This window comes from Danio rerio, chromosome 16, assembly GCF_052040795.2.
Source record: "Danio rerio strain M-AB ecotype USA chromosome 16, GRCz13ab, whole genome shotgun sequence".
Classification (NCBI taxonomy): domain Eukaryota; kingdom Metazoa; phylum Chordata; class Actinopteri; order Cypriniformes; family Danionidae; genus Danio; species Danio rerio.
The window spans coordinates 58,627,501-58,645,000 of NC_141036.1; the positions used below are offsets into that span (position 1 = coordinate 58,627,501).

Here is a 17,500-nt window from a genome sequence, read left to right on the forward strand (position 1 = left end):
ATTTGTTTTTGCTTGTTTTAAATGAACATCTTTGGTCTTTGCAGCACAGCGAAGCGCTCTGACGTGAGGACGCATGTGTTGTCTCTGCTGGATCGACACAGCACAGTTTTAAGGTCTTTCAAGTGGATGGATTTTGATAATGAGTTTCTTACCAAAAATGTGGAGTCAGTCACTATAGCAGACGTAACTGGCCCGAAAGTAAATGCAGCTTTCTTTTTTACACTCTGCATTTAATTGTCTCTGTTTTTACATGATATTTTTCACATTTTACATGCGATATATTTCTGTTATGTTCACAGCTTGTGGATCTGAAGGTTCACAACCTCTGCATCCATATTTTCACTCTGAATGATGACAGTCCGAGCACGCTCAATCTGGAGGAGGAGGAGGAGCTTTCTGCTGCCAATCTTTGGCTCCTCCCAGCAGGTGATTATCCATTCATTTTTATTCACGTAGCACAATTATCAATAGTGGGGTGCACGGTGGCTCAGTGGTTAGCACTTTCAGCACACAGCACAGAGGTTGCTGGTTCGAGTCCCGGCTGGTCAGGCTTCATTTCTGTGTGGAGTTTACATGTTCTCCTCATGTTGGCATGGGTTTAGCTTATTCTAACATCATCTTCATTCCTTGCAGTTGAATTTCATGGCGTTTGGGAAAGCTTGATTTATGAGGAAGGCATCAAAACACAAGTAAGACTCACATTTTCACTGCCGTTTTGAAGTTATTTGGACTTAAGTCGCAGATTTATGTTTGTGGACAAGAGGAGATGAAGTCTTGTATTGTAATGTAGGCTGTTTGGATTTAAATAAACTGCAAAATATGTAAGTTTATGGGTCAAATACATGTCAAAATGCATAAATAAAGTGATTTTAAATGCATATAGAGCATGATAAATTCAAATAAAATGTCTTTATAAAAATAAAATGTAGGGTGGCTCAGTGGTCAGCACTGTGGCCTCACAGCAAGAAGGTTGCTGGTTTGATTCCCGGCTAGACCAGTTGGCGTTTCTGTGTGGAGTTTGCATGTTCTCCCCGTGTTGGCATGGGTTTACCCCACAGTCTATACACATGCGCTATAGGGGAAATGGATTAACTAAATTGGCCGTAGTGTATGAGTGTGTGTGAATGTGAGAATGTATGGAGTACTGGGTTGTGGGTGGAAGGGCATCCGCTGCGTAAAACATATGCTGGAACAGTTGGTGGTTCATTCCGCTGTGGCGACCCCTGATAAATAAGGGACTAAGCTGAAGGAAAATGAATTAACGAATGAATGACTGAAAAAAAAGAAGTTAAAATATGGCTGAGGGGCTGCACGATGGCGCAGTGGGTAGCACATTTGTCTCACAGCAAGAAGGTCGCTGGTTTGAGCCTCAGCTGGGTCACTTGGCGTTTCTGTGTGGAGTTTGCATGTTCTCCCCACATTTGTATGGTTTTCCTCCAGGTGCTCCGGTTTCCCCCACAGTCCTAAGACATGCGCCTTAGGGGAATTTGGTAGGCTAAATTGTCCATGTATGTGTGTGAATAAGTGTGTATGGACATTTCCCGGTGATGGGTTGCAGCTGGAAGGGCATCTGCTGCTTAAAGTAAATGGTGGATTGGCGGTTCATTCTGCTGTGGCTACCCCAGATTAATAAAGAGACTAAGCCAAAAAGAAAATGAATATATATGGCCGAATGTTCAATCTTCATTAAGCATAACAAATAGATGCTACATAATTACACCTATTCTTCTGAGCTGTACTTTAATTCTGTACTTATTAAAATATATAAAGGGAAAATTATGATACTAAATTACTTTTTTTTTTTCAAATTGAAATGCTAAAAACTCCTTGCTCCTGAGACTTTGTGGTTTGATGCAGAATGACAAAGAATAATCATTCCAGATGACAGTAATTAATTTTTTGGGTCCATTTTAATATGTCATGACATGATTCTGTCAAGTGTACTTCTAGGTTAGCCATTTTTTTTCAAGATTTAAAACATAATGAAACCTATTATGACCACTTATTTATATTGTTCTTGTAACTACACGTGAAAATAATGTTTAAATTAGTGCTGGGCAAAACTGAAATCTTATGTACTGTGTATATTTACAGTGCATCCAGAAAGTATTGATAGCGCTTCACTTTTTCCACATTTGATTGTTACAGCTTTATTCCAAAATGGATTAAATTCATTTATTTCCTCAACATTCTACACACAATCCCCCATAATGACAAAAAAAGAGCTTTTTAAATTGTTACAAATTTATTAAAAGTTAAAAAGCTGAAAAATCAGATGTACATCAGTATTCACAGCCTTAGGCATGAAGCTCTAAATTGAGCTTAAGTGCATTCTGTCTCCACTGTTCATTCTGGTAATGTTACAGCAGCTTCATTGGAGTTCACCTGTGTTCAATTCAGTTGGACATGATCTGAAAAGGCGTACACCTGTCTATATAAGGGCCCAGGGTTGACAGTGCATGTCAAAGCACAAACCAAGCATGAAGACAAAGGAATTGTCTGTAGACCTCCGAGACAGGATAGTCTCGAGGCACAAGGCTGGGGAAGGTTACAGAAACATTTCTGCTGCTCTGAAAGTTCCATTGAGCACAGCGGCCTTCATCATCTGCAAGGGGAAGATGTTTAACCAACAGGACTCTTCGTAGAGCTGGCCGGAGATCTAAGCTGAGTGATCGGGGAGAAGGGCCTTAGTCAGGAAGGTGATCAATAACCTGATGGTCACTCTGTCTGAGCTCCAGCGTTCTTCTGTGGAGAGAGGAGAACCTTACAGAAGGACAACCATCTGTGCAGCAATCCACCAATCAAGCCTGTATGGTAGAGTGGCCAGACGGAAGACACTCCCCGCCTGGAATCTGCCAAAAGGCATCTGAAGGACTCTCAGACCATCAGAAACTAAACTCTCTGCTCTGATTGGACTCTAATTGAACTCTTTGGAGTGAACGCCAGGCGTTACATTTGGAGAAAAGCAGGCAGCGCTCATCACCAGGCTAACAGCATCCCTACAGTGAAGCATGGTGGTGTTGGCATCATGCTGTGGGGATGTGTTTCAGCAGCAGGAACTGGAGGACTAGTCAGGATAGAGGGAAAGATGAATGCAGCAGCGCTCAGAGACGTCCTGAATGAAAACCTGCTTCAGAGTGCTCTTGACCTCAGACTGGGGCGACGCTTCATCTTCCAGGAGGACAAAGACCCAAAGCACACCGCCAACATATCAATAGAGTGGCTTCACAACATCTCGGTGAATGTCCTTGAGTGGCCCAGCCAGAGCCCAGACCTAAATCCTTTTGAACATCTCTGGAGGGATCTGAAAATGGCTGAACACCGTCACTTCCCATCCAACCTGATAGAGCTTGAGAGGTGCTGCAAAGAGGAACGGGCACAAATTCCCAAAGACAGGTGAGCCAAGCTTGTGGCATCATATTCAGAAAGACTTGAGGCTGTAATCGCTGCCAAAGGGGCATCAACAAAGTGTTGAGCAAAGCCTGTGAACACTGATGTACATCTGATTTTGCAGCTTTTTTATTTTTAATAAATTTACAACAATTTCTAAAACTCTTTGTTCACATTGTCAATATGGGGGTTTGTTTTAGAATGTTGTGGAAATTAATGAATTTAATCCATTTTGGAATAAGGCTGGAACATAAACAAATGTGGAAAAAGTGAAGCGCTATGAATACTTTCCAGATGCACTGTATTATGTATATATGGATACACACAGTCATGCATACATCATATAAAAATATGTATATGATACAACTTGTATATAAATAATGAAATCTCTATGTAACAAAATAGTTTTATATTGTTTTGATTCTATGTATGTGTCTGTATGACATATATATAATAAATAAATATAATACACACACACATATATTATGTTTATTCCGGATGCGATTAATCTTTGCCCAGCACTAGTTTAAATTTTGCCTAAATATAAATTCCATTTAATATTGTTAAACAAAATGTGATGATGCTGATGTCTCTTTGACCCAGACACAGTATATATGCGTATTTAATAGTTGACACATTTCTGCCATTGCGTTATTACCACTTATCTTTGTATGTTGGCGTCCCATAACATGACCTTATTGTCTCCAGCTCTTAGATTATGTTTCCACAACAATTTTCTTCTCTGACAAAAATGTCGACAGCAATTTGATCGCCTGGAATCGTGTCGTATTACTTCACGGTAAGACAATGAGAGCTTGTTTGCAAGTTCAGCAATGTCTGTCTTTATTGAACCCATGCCATGTTTATACAGTTGCTGTGTGTGTGTGTGTGTGTGTGTGTCATAAACCCTCAGGGCCGCCTGGCACAGGGAAGACATCTCTCTGTAAAGGACTTGCCCAGAAACTCTCCATCAGACTGTCTGACAGGTGTGGCATCTTTCATCAAATTAAAAACAACAAGTAGTTAAAAAAACGCCGCTGATCATCCTGTGTCTGTTCTCAGCGTTCCCACGAGTCCTTTAAATCATTAAAGGTTTGTCAATCTGAAAAAATAGATTTAATAAATCATGTCCCTGGAAAATTTTAGATTCAGGTGCTTTACGGTAAAGTTGCATTATGTTGGATTGAACTAGGTATAGCAGTCTAAATTCAGAATATTGGAGAGGGTTTCTTTTCACTACTCCGACACATGCAGGTTGCCAGATTGACAACACCAAGAAAAGCGGGCGTGCTTGATGAGTGGCTTAGCCCGTTTCACACCGATAGAGAGATGTGTTCACAAACTGAGCACTTACGATCGATAAACTTTATCCGCAGCTGTTTTTCAGTCATTTATAACCCTCATGTCCATCAGAGCTACAATTCACCAATGTTTTTGACTTTCTTCTGGAGATTTAGTCATTGGTGACGATGTTATAGCGGGTTAGTGTATAGTGTACAATTGCAATATACACTGACCGGCCACTTTATTAGGTACACCTGTCCAACTGCTCGTTAATGCAAATTTCTGCATATAGGCATGTAGACATGGTCAAGACGATCTGCTGAAATTCAAACTGAGCATCAGAATGGGGAAGAAAGGGGATTGAAGTGACTTTGAACGTGGCATGGTTGTTGCTGCCAGACGGGCTGGTCTGAGTATTTCAGAAACTGCTGATCTACTAGGATTTTCACGCACAACCATCTCCAGGGTTTGCAAAGAATGGTTTGAACAGGAGGAAATATCCAGTAAGCGGAAGTTCTGTGGGCTCAAATGCCTTGTTGATGCCAGAGGTCAGAGGAGAATGGCCAGACTGGTTCCAGCTGATAGAAAGACAACAGTAACTCAAATAAGCACTCGTTACAACCGAGGTCTGCAGAAGAGCATCTCTGAACACACAACACGTCCAACCTTGAGGCGGATGGGCTACAGCAGCAGAAGACCACACCGGGTGCCGCTCCTGTCAGCTAAGAACAGGAAACTGAGGCTACAATTCACACAGGCTCACCAAAACTGGACAATAGAAGATTGGGGAAACGTTGCTGCTCTGATGAGTCTCCATTTCTGCTGACACATTCGGATGCTCGGTCAGAATTTGGCCTCAACAACATGAAAGCATGGATCCATCCTACCTTGTATCAGCGGTTCAGGCTGGCGGTGGCAGGCATGTGCACACATAGGGCTCAACCTGTGCAGTGCACATGCCCTTTTTCAGTTTTAATTAGAAAGTGCCCTCCCAAAATGTTCTGAAGTGCCCCCCTCCACTCTTCAGTTCGCGACAACCCCGCTCTTCTGTCGGTGACAACCCCCCCACCCCCAACGCTATTCAGTTTGCGACAACCCTGCACTTCTGTCCGCGACATTCCACCCCCAATCCCCTTCCCACCGGTCTTCAGTGCTGCATGTTCCTTGAATGGTCTCTGCACGGGGCTGGTGGTGGTGGTGTAATGGTCTGGGGGAGATTTTCTTTAGTACTAACTGACTAACTGTGTCAGTGCCACAGTCTACCTAACTATTGTTGCTGACCATCTCTGTATGAGCACAGTGTCTCCATCTTCTGATGGCTACTTCCAGCAGGACAACACACCATGTCATAAAGCTCAATCATCTCAGACTGGTTTCTTGAACATGACAATGAGTTCACTGTACTCAAATGGCCTCCACAGTCAGCAGAACTCAATCCAATAGAGCACCTTTGGGATGATTGGCTCCAGCCGACAAATCTGCAGCAACTGAGTGATGTTATCTTGTCAATATGGAGCAAAATTTGTAAAGAATATTTCCAGTATCTTGTTGAATCTATACGAAGGATTTAAGGCAGCTCTGAAGACAGTTCAGAGTAAGGTGTACCTAATAAAGTGGTCGGTGAGTGTATATATCTATGCCTAATATCCAGAAAGTGATTAATTTTTTATAGATTGGTCAAATATTGCAGCAAGTCCAGAGACTGTTGTGTACACCATGACTTCATCTAAAATTCACTTTAATGTGTGATAATAACAAGCGGGTTGTAAAATAGCCAAGCGATATCCCTCTCAAATATTGCCTGGCAACGTTGCCCTGTGCATCATCAGCATTACACAATAAGCTGCTCAGCTAATTTTTAAGTTTGTAATATTTGTATTATTTGCTAATTGAAAACCACCTCGTGTGGATTTTTATATCTCTGTATCTCTCATTTCGGAGGCTGCAGCTGTCTTCTGGAGGTCACATTTTCAGCTGCGTCCGCATACGTCAAGAGGGCCTTCATGACTGAAATGAAGCACACTGTTTTCCACCAACTAGCAAACATATAAATGTGCATACAATCTATATTATTTTTATGATTTAAAGCAGTCAAAAACTTGCATACAGCCCCTTCAATAGGGCATATGCCGAGCTAGTGCTGTTCCCATGCTGATACACTTCCGGTTACCTGTTATTGTTAGTTTTTTCCATTTTAAACGATTCCTTTCACAGCATCGATGTTGTAATGTAGTTAAAATACAATCAGTTAAACAGATTTTGGCATTCATTTAGTTGCTCAAGCATAAAACGAGAAAAAAAAGCCGTTTACTTGCACTCGCCCGTCAGATTTGGCAGGCTAGCACAGAAGCTCCATTAAATATACCGGGGTAAAATAAATGCTCATATTATAAAGACATGGCAGGGGGAAATGTAATTTAATGCAGTGCTTCTTGTACAATCTGAGACCCACTTTATATCGGATATCACTCAGCCAGTGGAGATTGATGATTTTTAAAGAAAACAGACCTTAAACGTGCCGTTTTTGCAATGGCAAACAGTTCACCGAAAGCGCTTAACCCAGGTTACTGGCAAGTTAAAAGTCCTATTAGCATGCTTCGGCATATACCTTATACCTCACATTAATGCGTTATGTTAAATGGGATGGTTTGAAATGTAAAAAAAGCACCATTGACATCAATAGTAGGAATAAATAATGCTATGGAAGTTTTTTTTCTCAGCATTATTCAGTATGTCTTCATTTTTTACTCAACAGAAGAGAGAAACTCAAACAGGTTTAAAACAACTGGAGAGGGTTTTTTGTGTTTTCATGTTTTTTGGAAATTGAGGAAAGTCCTAGATTTTCAGGGTACACTTTAGAGGTGTGAACCTATACGGGTCTCACGGTTCGGTTTGGTTACGATTATCATGCCTTCGATTCAATACGATATCTCGGTGCATCACAGTGCATTGACGATGCTTTCCATATACAGTGTTATATTTTAGAGAGGAAGCTATAACAAGCTGTCTGTATAATCACACAGACACACAGCAACACACTGTCTCTCATTCAAACACACACAAACATAGACAACACCAAACAAATAAACAAACACACACACACACACACACACTTAAGCCCTCGCAACAGGGAGAGCTCACGCTGAGCGAAGAACTTTTTTTTTTTTTAAAGAAGCACTTTTCCGACGGTCCCTTACTGAGAGCTCCTCTCAGCGCGAGCTCTCCCGGCTAAACACATATTGCGAGGGCTTAAACGGAGCAGTGCTCGTAATGTCGAGCGAAAAAAAAGAAAGACAGCAGTGAAACATAACCAGCTTTGTCTTTTTGTAGAAAACACACTTTAGATCTTTTTTAGGGTAAGAGGTTTTTGAGTTATTGCCATCTATCACTGAATGTGTGTCAGGAATATCGAAAACAAAACCAACTGAACCGCGCTCATTTCTGGCGCCCCCTGCATGTACAGCACCCTTAGCATTTGCCTATGGTGCCTATGCCACGGCCCGGCCCTGAGTTGGCTGAGTGTTGTAAATACCCGCGCTCACCTCCCTCGCGACAGAGCGCATAGGAGATAAATGACGTCAGTACATAATAACCGGTTATGATTATTACTGAACCGATACCGAATCGTCCGCGTCTGCATCGTGGTGCACCGGAGAAACAATTAATTTTGACACCCCTAGTACACTTCTTTAATTTAACGTTTACCATTGTATAACCTGTATGAACCCCTTTATTTAGCACTGCCCACTGTTTATTTTAGGTATGCACACAGCCAGTTTGTGGAGATCAACAGCCACAGTCTCTTCTCCAAGTGGTTCTCGGAGGTAAAGCTGCATGCATTGCACTCTCTCCAGATCAGTGTGTGAGATGTCATGAACAGGTGTGATTGTTTTACAGAGTGGAAAACTGGTGACGAAGATGTTCCAGAAGATTCAGGAGCTCATTGATGATAAAGATGCCCTGGTGTTCGTCCTAATAGACGAGGTTCTCTTATCTTTAATGTTTCTTTGAAAGTGGTTTCAAGAGTTCACACCTAGCTGATGGTTGATTATAAAGCGTGTTTGGCATGTTGTCTCGGGAGAGAGCCCTGAGCTCATAAGATCCTCGAGCCTGGGGCTCCCCCGTGTTTGCAAGGCGAGAGGGGAGTTTGAGCTCAGGTAGATCTGGAGAACTCCCCTGCTGTAGTAGCTAATGAACAGATAGGGATTGCTCTTAAGAGATAACTATTTACTAGGAGCATGTCTATGGTGCCGATTTAGATTAGTCAATTAACATAGGTTGCATGTTTTTTGACGGTGAAACCGGAGAAGCCAGGTGAGCATGGGGAGAATGTGTAAACTCCTCACAGAAACGTTGGCTGGCTTGGTAAGGACTAGAACCAGTGACGTTCTTGCTGTGAGGCAACAGTGCTAACCACTGGGCCACTGTGCCACCCATCTAGGAAAGGAGGTGGAGGGGGGATTCTTCAAAACGAAGACGGCTGTCTCATGGAACTTGGGGTATTTATAGTGGCTTAGGAACCGTCTGACTGTTGAATCATAAATTGAATAATGGCCAGCTCCAAGCAATCATAAGCACGTGATCCTCTCGAAATTAGTTTATAAATAAACCTCACTTATCAGTTTGTTTTGTTGCATTGGGCTGACTTTTTGCTTAACAAACCACTTAAAGCAGTCCAGGGCTGTTTGTGTTTGATGGTTTATAGCAGGGGTGCTCAACCCTGCTCCTGGAGATCGACCTTCCTGCAAAGTTCAGCTCAAACCCTGATCAAACACACCTGAATCAATTAATCAGGACCTGAACAGCACTTGATAATTACGGGCAGGTGTGTTTGATATGGGTTGCAACTGAAATCTGCAGGAAGGACGATCTCCAGGAACAGGGTTGGTCACGTCTGGTCTATTGACCTTATTCTAAAATGCGGAAGTGCTCCTGTTTTTGCGATTGTCTTAGAACTTCCGTTTCAGTCGCCTATGGGAGAAATGACAAGGAATAATAAACGGTCAAACTACTTGCTCTACAAACAAATGTTTGCATAACTATACAGACCAACTAGAATAATATAACAAGGAAATATCAGTTTGCAACATCAAACCGCGAAACGAGCAGTTTTTAATGTCTAAAAATGAATGAAAGTGAATGAGACCGGAAGTCTCGTGCCAAAAAGATTCAAATGGCAGCGCCCACTCGTCCGTGGAGAATAAGGTCAATAGGGATGGTTTTGGGCACACAGTTGTTGAGAATGGTCTTATAAAACTATGTAAATAATCCTGGAAAAACACCTGAATCACATACTCTTATGAAAGGTAATGTTATTATTAATAAATCTGAACAATACTCTTACTGATTTACAGTAGTTGATTTAAGTCCCTATGCAGTATTTACAGTCAAAATAATGTCCACAACTTTGATATCCTCATATTTCTTTCACTCGTAATAAATAAATAAAAAAAGTTTAGACACATTTTGCATCAGGATGTAAATAATAAAAAATAAATAGTGCAAAAAGTGCTATATTTCCTGGGTTGGTGTTGTATATTATGCTACAAAAACCTTGTAATAAACTGCCAGTAGTTTTTCTGTTATTGTATATTCTCTATATATTATTTCTTAGACATTATATCATCTATTAAACTACTAAATTGTCAATAGAAGTCACTTTGTCAGATTTTGACAGATACTGTTTATAGAGCAGATTATTATTTAATTGCATCACATGAACGCTGCATTCCTGTAATATTGTGTGTTTGTCAGGTGGAGAGTCTCACAGCGGCCCGAAGTGCTGCTCAGGCAGGAACAGAGCCGTCTGACGCTATTAGGGTGGTCAATTCTGTCCTGACCCAACTCGACCAGATCAAACGGTCAGTTTCTCTTGATGTGTGCCTCACCACTCACTTTCATCTACAAAGGCCTGCCTAAAATCAGAATCACTATTTACTAAATGCATGTTCCTGCTTTCAAATGTGCAGTATGCAAGAGTTGAAAACTCTTTTGACATTTGCAGCCAATCAGCAGTGAGGGGCGTGTCTAATGATAGCTGACATTTTAAAAACAATAAGTCTTTTTGGGTTATGGATTTTGGGTTGTGGTGTTTTTTTTTTTTTTGATGCTTTTCAAATATTAACAGAATTTGGTAAAAATCGCTTTATGCTTCTTTAATGTGATTTAATTATTATTATTATTTTTTAAATATTTCAATAAACGTGAGGCTGTCAAAAGTTTTATGGCAGTTAATCACATCCAAAATAAAAGTTTGCATTTACATAATATATGTTTGTATGTTGTGTATATTTTTTACATATATATATATATATATATATATATATATATATATATATATATATATATATATATATATATATAAATATATTTTTATATATATATATATATATATATATATATATATATATATATATATATATAAAAAAGCAAATATGCATAAAAGTAAATTCATATTTACTATATACAGTTGAAGTCAGAATTATTAGCCCCCCTGAATTATTAGCACTTGTTTATTTTTTCCCCAATTTCTGCTTAACGGAGGGAAGATTGTTTCAGCACATTTCTAAGCATAATAATTTTAAAAACTTATTTCTAATAACTGATTTATTTTCTCTTTGACATGATGACAGTAAATAATATTTTACTTGATATTTTTCAAGACACTTCTATACAGCTTAAAGTGACATTTAAAGGCTTCACAAGGTTAATAAGGTGAACTAGGCAGGTTAGGGTAATTAGGCAAGTTATTGTATAACGATGGTTTGTTCTGAAGATTATCAAAAAAAATAGGCTTAAAGGGGCTAATAATTATGGGTTTTGAAAAATTAAAAACTCCTTTTATTCTAGTCGAAATAAAACAAATAAGACTTTCTCCAGAAGCAAAAATATTATCAGACATACTGTGAACATTTCCTTGCTCTGTTAAAAATCATTTGGGAAATATTTAAAAGAGAAAAAATAATTTAAAGGGGAGCAAATAATTCTGAATTCAACTGATTATACATACAGAGTAGTCAACATTTACAGTGGACCAAAACCTTCCATCAAATTTGTTTTAAAACTATTAAGCAATACTTATTCTTGTTTAGGACAATTTTGAAAATCCTTTTGGTCCACTTTAGATGTTGTCTACTGTATATGCGCTAAATACATATACAGTATATGCACAATGCACTCAAAAATATTAAGAAACCTTTTACTTTGACATTAATTGAGATTAATGATGTCACAGCACTTATTGAAATGCATTAAACTTTCAAAAATGTTTGACAAATTTCATCTTTTAATCCTTCCCTTTGTTTTATGCCACTAAATAAGCCGGTTGAATTGTCATCTTATGCAAGTTAAAATAATGCCGCTTTAATTTTCTGCTGTTTTCCTGATTCAGCCACCCAAATGTTGTCATCCTCACTACATCCAACGTCACAGAAAAGATTGATCTGGCGTTTGTGGACAGAGCTGACATAAAGCAGTACATCGGCCCACCGAGCGCCAAAGCCATATTCAACATCTATCTGTCCAGTCTGGAGGAGCTCATGAAGGTGAGTGTGTGTTTGTGTCCATTAACTGTTAAACACCTGCATTTCTATGCCACCACCAGTGTTTTAGTAATGAATTACAAGTAGCATAAGTTTTGTAATCATTCATTCATTCATTCATTCATTTATCGCTTTATTAATCTGGGGTCGCCACAGTGGAATGAACCACCAATTTATCCAGCATATGTCAACAGCTCAAAGCATGTGAACACAGTACTAGTCTCATTGATTGACAGATTTTTAAAGGGATAGTTCACTCTAAAATTTATCTTAAAGGGCCATGAAACCCCTATGTCTCAGCAGGGTGTTTTCACACCTCTACTTTGGAAAAAGTCAGGAAAGTGGGCGTGTCCAGCTCTGTTTAGGGGGGAGTGTTGGAGGAACAAAAGAGGAAGGGTTTGCAAAGAATTTGCATAAAAATGGGAGTGTCGATTTTAGCACCCGCTGATTTTCAGATTTAAAACACACACACACACACACACACACACACACACACACACACACACACAGGGGAGAAAGTGTTTACATGGACATCAGTAATCAAATTATTAGACAAATGATTAAATGGTGGACTTTAACTGCAGTTTGGCTCTTTCATTCAGGAATTTCATTCATGCCCCTCGCGACAAACGAGATATTTGATTCGAGGAACTGCTCTAAGCGTGTATGTTTCATGCAATGTTTGATACCGCACGGCAAATGAGAGAAAAAAACCCTCCGCATTTCCCGGAAACTTAGATGCACACGGCAGGTAGCGTCAGAAAGCCGCGTGTGTTATTCCGGTCACTAAATGCAGTGAAAATCATCGATGACAGTAAGTTTGATTGTGGTGCTAACATGTTTAAACTTAGTGTAATAGTTAGTCCGATATGAACTAACTTTGCCTCTGAATAAACAAAAAGACCACTGGTCGCTCACTTACCAAATCTGTAGAGACAGGACAATCAACACTAACTAGAGCCGCGTCTTAATTAAAGAGCCCATATTATACATGAAATAGGGTCATATCTTGGTTGTAAGGGTCTCCAACAACAGTTTAATATGCATGCAAGGTCAAAAAACACTTTTGTGGTCTTATAATCTGCATTTATTTTTACCTAATTATCCCAGCGACTCCTGTATGAATCGTCCAGTGATTCATTTGTTCCCAAACCCCTCCTTAGCGCGAAGCTAATCTGCTCTGATTGGACCAATGACAGTCTGCTGCGATTGGTCGACTGCCTTCAGTCAGAGAGTGAAATGCCCAGCAGCTAATCAGCAATATAAAAGTAATCACAGTTCATGCACGCTCGATAGTGTAGGCGTGGATTTTAGCTGCCAGTGGGTCAATGTAAATACAGACTATGGACTTGAAAATTCAGACGACTAACTATTTTATTGAGCAAAAACTCCAAAAACAGTTGAGGAGATCTCCTAGCTTCTCACTCTGCTCTTTTCACAGACACACACACATATTGCACACACACACACGCACTTAACCCTGCTCCGGACGACAACGCGCGCGCACACACACACGCACACACACACACACACAAACACACACACCTCCGGACGACAGCGTGCGCACACGCACACACAGACACACACACTACTCCCCATCCACGGAGCTCCGTTAACAAAGCAGCACGCGTTGCGTTTTTAACGTGGCTTTGCACGCGATAAGAGAATATAGCCAGTTAACCTGATACAGTACACGCGGTTACAAGTAACAAATCACAACTAAATACATTTGCAAGCTAGAGTCAACGAGGCAACTTTAATCGCACGTACTTACACTTGAGAAATGGAGGAAGAAACCCATCCTGATGTCCATCAGTAAGTTACTATTTACTGATCCTTCCTTTAACAAACGCTGATGAAGTATTCTTTGTAGCATGTAGTTTCCAGAAGTTTCCAGTAGTTTCCAACTGCTTGGCTATAATGCTGAGGTTTCATCTTTGGGTAGAGACTCAATATATCCATCTGCAGTGTGACTTCAATCCACCGGCATATTTGTGTGTGTGTGTGTGTGTGTGTGTGTGTGTGTGTGTGTGTGTCTCTGGGTTTCTGCGTCAGAGGGCGGGGCCTCAAGTTTGAAATCTCCCGGGTTTGCGCATGCACGTGAATAACTTGGTTTCGTTCGTACGTCATGGCGAAACACCTAATGAATCGGTATCAAGGCGACTCGTTTGAAGCACTATGAGTCGACTCTTTTATAGATGAATCAACCGTTTTAAACACTGTACTCTTACAGATTTAAGCCTTAGCTGGATACTTTACTTCACTTAGAGCTGTGTTACACACTACATGGAGGGGAATTTTCAAAAACCCATAATATGGGCTCTTTAAGAGGAGACGAGCAGTAAATCCAGATCTCACTATTACCAGATGAGAAAACAGAAGCCGTTTCTAATATCAATTCCAGGTGTTTGTTAGAACAAAAACTCCTCTTAATCTGCAGAACATGTTTTCTATCGCATACTGTTGCTTTTATTTAGAACACGGTTTAAATCATGCTGGGTTGCGCTTCTAAGGTCACAAGTTGCGTTGTTACAAACTTAGTTTGTTGATTTGGCGTTTCCCAAATCCATCGTTCTGACGAACATTCGCAAACTGCATCTGAAAATTCTCAGCTTGCAACTACACCTCTGGAGCTGTAGTTAAAAACAGTTCCTGGCTGTGTTCTATTCCCAGTGATCCCCCCTATACCCTAATCATTTAGAACATTCTAACATTTAAATTTGGAATGATTTGTAAAAATAAAGCATTACGGTCATGTACCTTAGGTGTAATTTGCTTTCAAACTATTTTTACAGTTCAGTTTTAGCAATCTTCATGTTTACAATTGCGCTTACTTCGCAGTGCACTTTGATGTCATTTTAAAGACAGCCATAGCTCATGACGAAAGCTATAGGTGATCTATTATTTTGAAAATTTTTTGAGTTGAAATTTTGTTGCATCTACAAAGCTTGTGAAAACAAAAAAAACACAACATACGCTAATGCTTTAATTTATAGTAGCTTATTTATTAAGGATCTGTACTGTATATGACTTGAGCCTGCTGGTTAGCACATTTCTGCAGTGGTTTGCATGTGTCAAATTGTAAAAGAAGACTTTTTTTTTATATATATATTAACAATATCCTACTTAATAATAATAATCATCATCATTATTAATATTATTATTAAAGTAGGATTTTTTCCATTTTCTAATAATATTAAATTTTATTTCTTAATAATAGCCTAATTATCGTCATCAAAGCAGAAGACCTGATTGATAGTCTGTGCCTTCTATCTTGAGGGGTCTCGTCTTCCTTCTTTTTGTCCTGAAACTTACGTCACGTTGTGTTGAGTTGATAGGGCGCATTTAATCAAATAAAAATGTCATATATTACATTTAATAGTAACTTTTAAGTATTCCTCGACATTAAGCTCAGTAAAACAGTGCTGCCTGTTTCCCTGCAGCGTCAGATCATCTACCCCAGACAGCAGCTGGTGAGTTTGGAGGAACTGGAAACCATGAACTTCATGGAGAGCGACGTGACCCGCCTGAGCTTATGTCTGATGAACATCTCTCAGTGAGTGTTTGACGGAGACACAAACTTTAATGAACATCTCTGAGAACGCCTGTCTTTACATGTGTCTCTACTTGGACAGGAGGAGTGTGGGACTCAGTGGAAGAGCCTTGAGGAAAATCCCATTCCTGGCTCATGCGCTGTATGGAAAGGTACTTGGTCTTTCATTGTACAATATCATGTGATTTTACCATGAATTAAAGTATTGCTGACCTAACACGTCTCCTAACAACACGTAATGCGTCTCCTTCTTCTTTTCTTTTCTTTTCTTTTCTTCTGTTCTTCTTTTTCTTCTCCTTTTATTTTTTTCCTTTTTCTTTTCTTTTTCTTCTTCTTTTTCCTTTTCCTTTTCTTCTTTTTGTTTTTCCTCTTCTTCTTTTTATTTTTCCTTTTCTTCTTTTTCTTCGTTTTCTTCTCTTTTCCTTTTCTTCTTTTTTCCTTTTCTTCTTCTTTTTCCTTTTCCTTTTCTTCTTTTTGTTTTTCCTCTTCTTCTTTTTATTTTTCCTTTTCTTCTTTTTCTTCGTTTTCTTCTCTTTTCCTTTTCTTCTTTTTTCCTTTTCTTCTTTTTTCCTTTTCTTCTTTTTCTTCTTTTTTCCTTTTCTTTTTTCTCTTTTCCTTTTTTCTTTTTCTTCTTTTTTTCTTTTTCTTCTTTTTTACTTCTCTGTCTTTTTCTTTTCATTTATTCTTTTTCTTTTTCTTCTTTTCTTTTTTTACTTCTCTGTCTTTTCTTCTCCTTTTTTCTTTTTCTTATTTTTCCTTTTTTCTTCTTCTTTTTCCTTTTCCTTTTCTTCTTTTTCTTTTTCCTTTTCTTCTTTTTCTTTTTCCTTTTCTTCTTTTTCTTCGTTTTCTTCTCTTTTCCTTTTCTTCTTTTTTCCTTTTCTTCTTTTTCTTCTTTTTTCCTTTTCTTTTTTCTCTTTTCTTTTTTTCTTTTTCTTCTTTTTTTACTTCTCTGTCTTTTTCTTATCATTTATTCTTTTTCTTTTTCTAATTTTCTTTTTATACTTCTCTGTCTTTTCTTCTCCTTTTTTCTTTTTCTTATTTTTTCTTTTCTTCTTTTTCTTCTTTTTTCTTTTTTCCCCTTTATCTGTTTTCCGTTTTTCTTCTTCTTTTCCTTTTTTCTTTTTTTCCTTTTCTTTTCTTGTTCTACTTCTCTGTCTTTTCTTTTTCTTCCCTTTTTTTCTTTTCCTCCTTTTCTTTTTTTTCTTTTTTACTTTTTTCTTCTTATTTTCTTTTTTACTTTATTTCTTTATCCTTTCCTTTTATTTTTCCCTTTTTTTTCCTTTTTCTTATTTTTTTCTGTTATTTTCTTTTTCCTGTTCTATTTCTCTTTTTCTCCGTCTTATCCTTTTCTTTTTCTTCTCCGTCTTTTTCTCCTTCTCTTTCTTCTTCTCTTTTTCTTCTTCTTTTCCTTTTTTTCCTTCTTCTCTATCTTTTCTCCTCTTTCTTTTTTCTTTTTATTCTCCTTTTTTCTTTTTCTTTTATTCTACCTTTCACTGTCTTTTTCTTCTCCATTTTCTTTACTTTTTCTTTTTCCTTTTTCTTTCTTTTCTTTTTCTTCTTCTTTTTTCTTTCCTTTATCCTTCTCCTCCTCCTCCTCCCCCAGACCTCTACAATGACGCTGAAGGGTTTTCTGACAGCGATGGAGCACGCTGTGAACAAACAGAGGCAGGAGCAGGCGAGTTTGGTCAACTGTGTCTGAGCTAAATCACACTGATGTTCTGCTGTTGCATCC

At 38.9% G+C, this 17,500-nt stretch overlaps 3 protein-coding genes across 11 annotated transcripts in view; 2 read left to right on the forward strand and 1 right to left on the reverse strand.

Annotated features, from left to right (window-relative positions):
• The window catches only part of smpd5 (sphingomyelin phosphodiesterase 5), a 706,732-nt gene that overhangs the window by 163,072 nt on the left and 526,160 nt on the right, over positions 1-17,500 (forward strand). The window lies entirely within an intron of this gene.
• The window catches only part of brd9 (bromodomain containing 9), a 164,123-nt gene that overhangs the window by 45,801 nt on the left and 100,822 nt on the right, over positions 1-17,500 (reverse strand). The window lies entirely within an intron of this gene.
• Positions 1-17,500, forward strand: part of trip13 (thyroid hormone receptor interactor 13) — a 22,917-nt gene that overhangs the window by 5,111 nt on the left and 306 nt on the right. For 3 of the 5 annotated variants that reach the window (XM_087285389.1, XM_087285390.1, NM_200582.1), the window contains exons 3-14: positions 45-198; positions 300-426; positions 634-689; positions 4,099-4,189; positions 4,304-4,376; positions 8,435-8,498; positions 8,572-8,658; positions 10,429-10,535; positions 12,065-12,218; positions 15,659-15,771; positions 15,851-15,920; positions 17,372-17,500. The exon at positions 17,372-17,500 is cut by the window's right edge and continues 306 nt beyond it. In XM_087285389.1, coding sequence (XP_087141515.1) covers positions 45-198; positions 300-426; positions 634-689; positions 4,099-4,189; positions 4,304-4,376; positions 8,435-8,498; positions 8,572-8,658; positions 10,429-10,535; positions 12,065-12,218; positions 15,659-15,771; positions 15,851-15,920; positions 17,372-17,467 — 1,192 coding nt within the window. In that variant the 3' untranslated portion in view covers positions 17,468-17,500. Of the gene's footprint in view, positions 1-44; positions 199-299; positions 427-633; positions 690-4,098; positions 4,190-4,303; positions 4,377-8,434; positions 8,499-8,571; positions 9,572-9,879; positions 10,536-12,064; positions 12,219-15,658; positions 15,772-15,850; positions 15,921-17,371 lie in introns of all 5 variants that reach the window. The other 2 variants (XR_015510326.1, XR_015510325.1) reach the window with 1 other exon arrangement.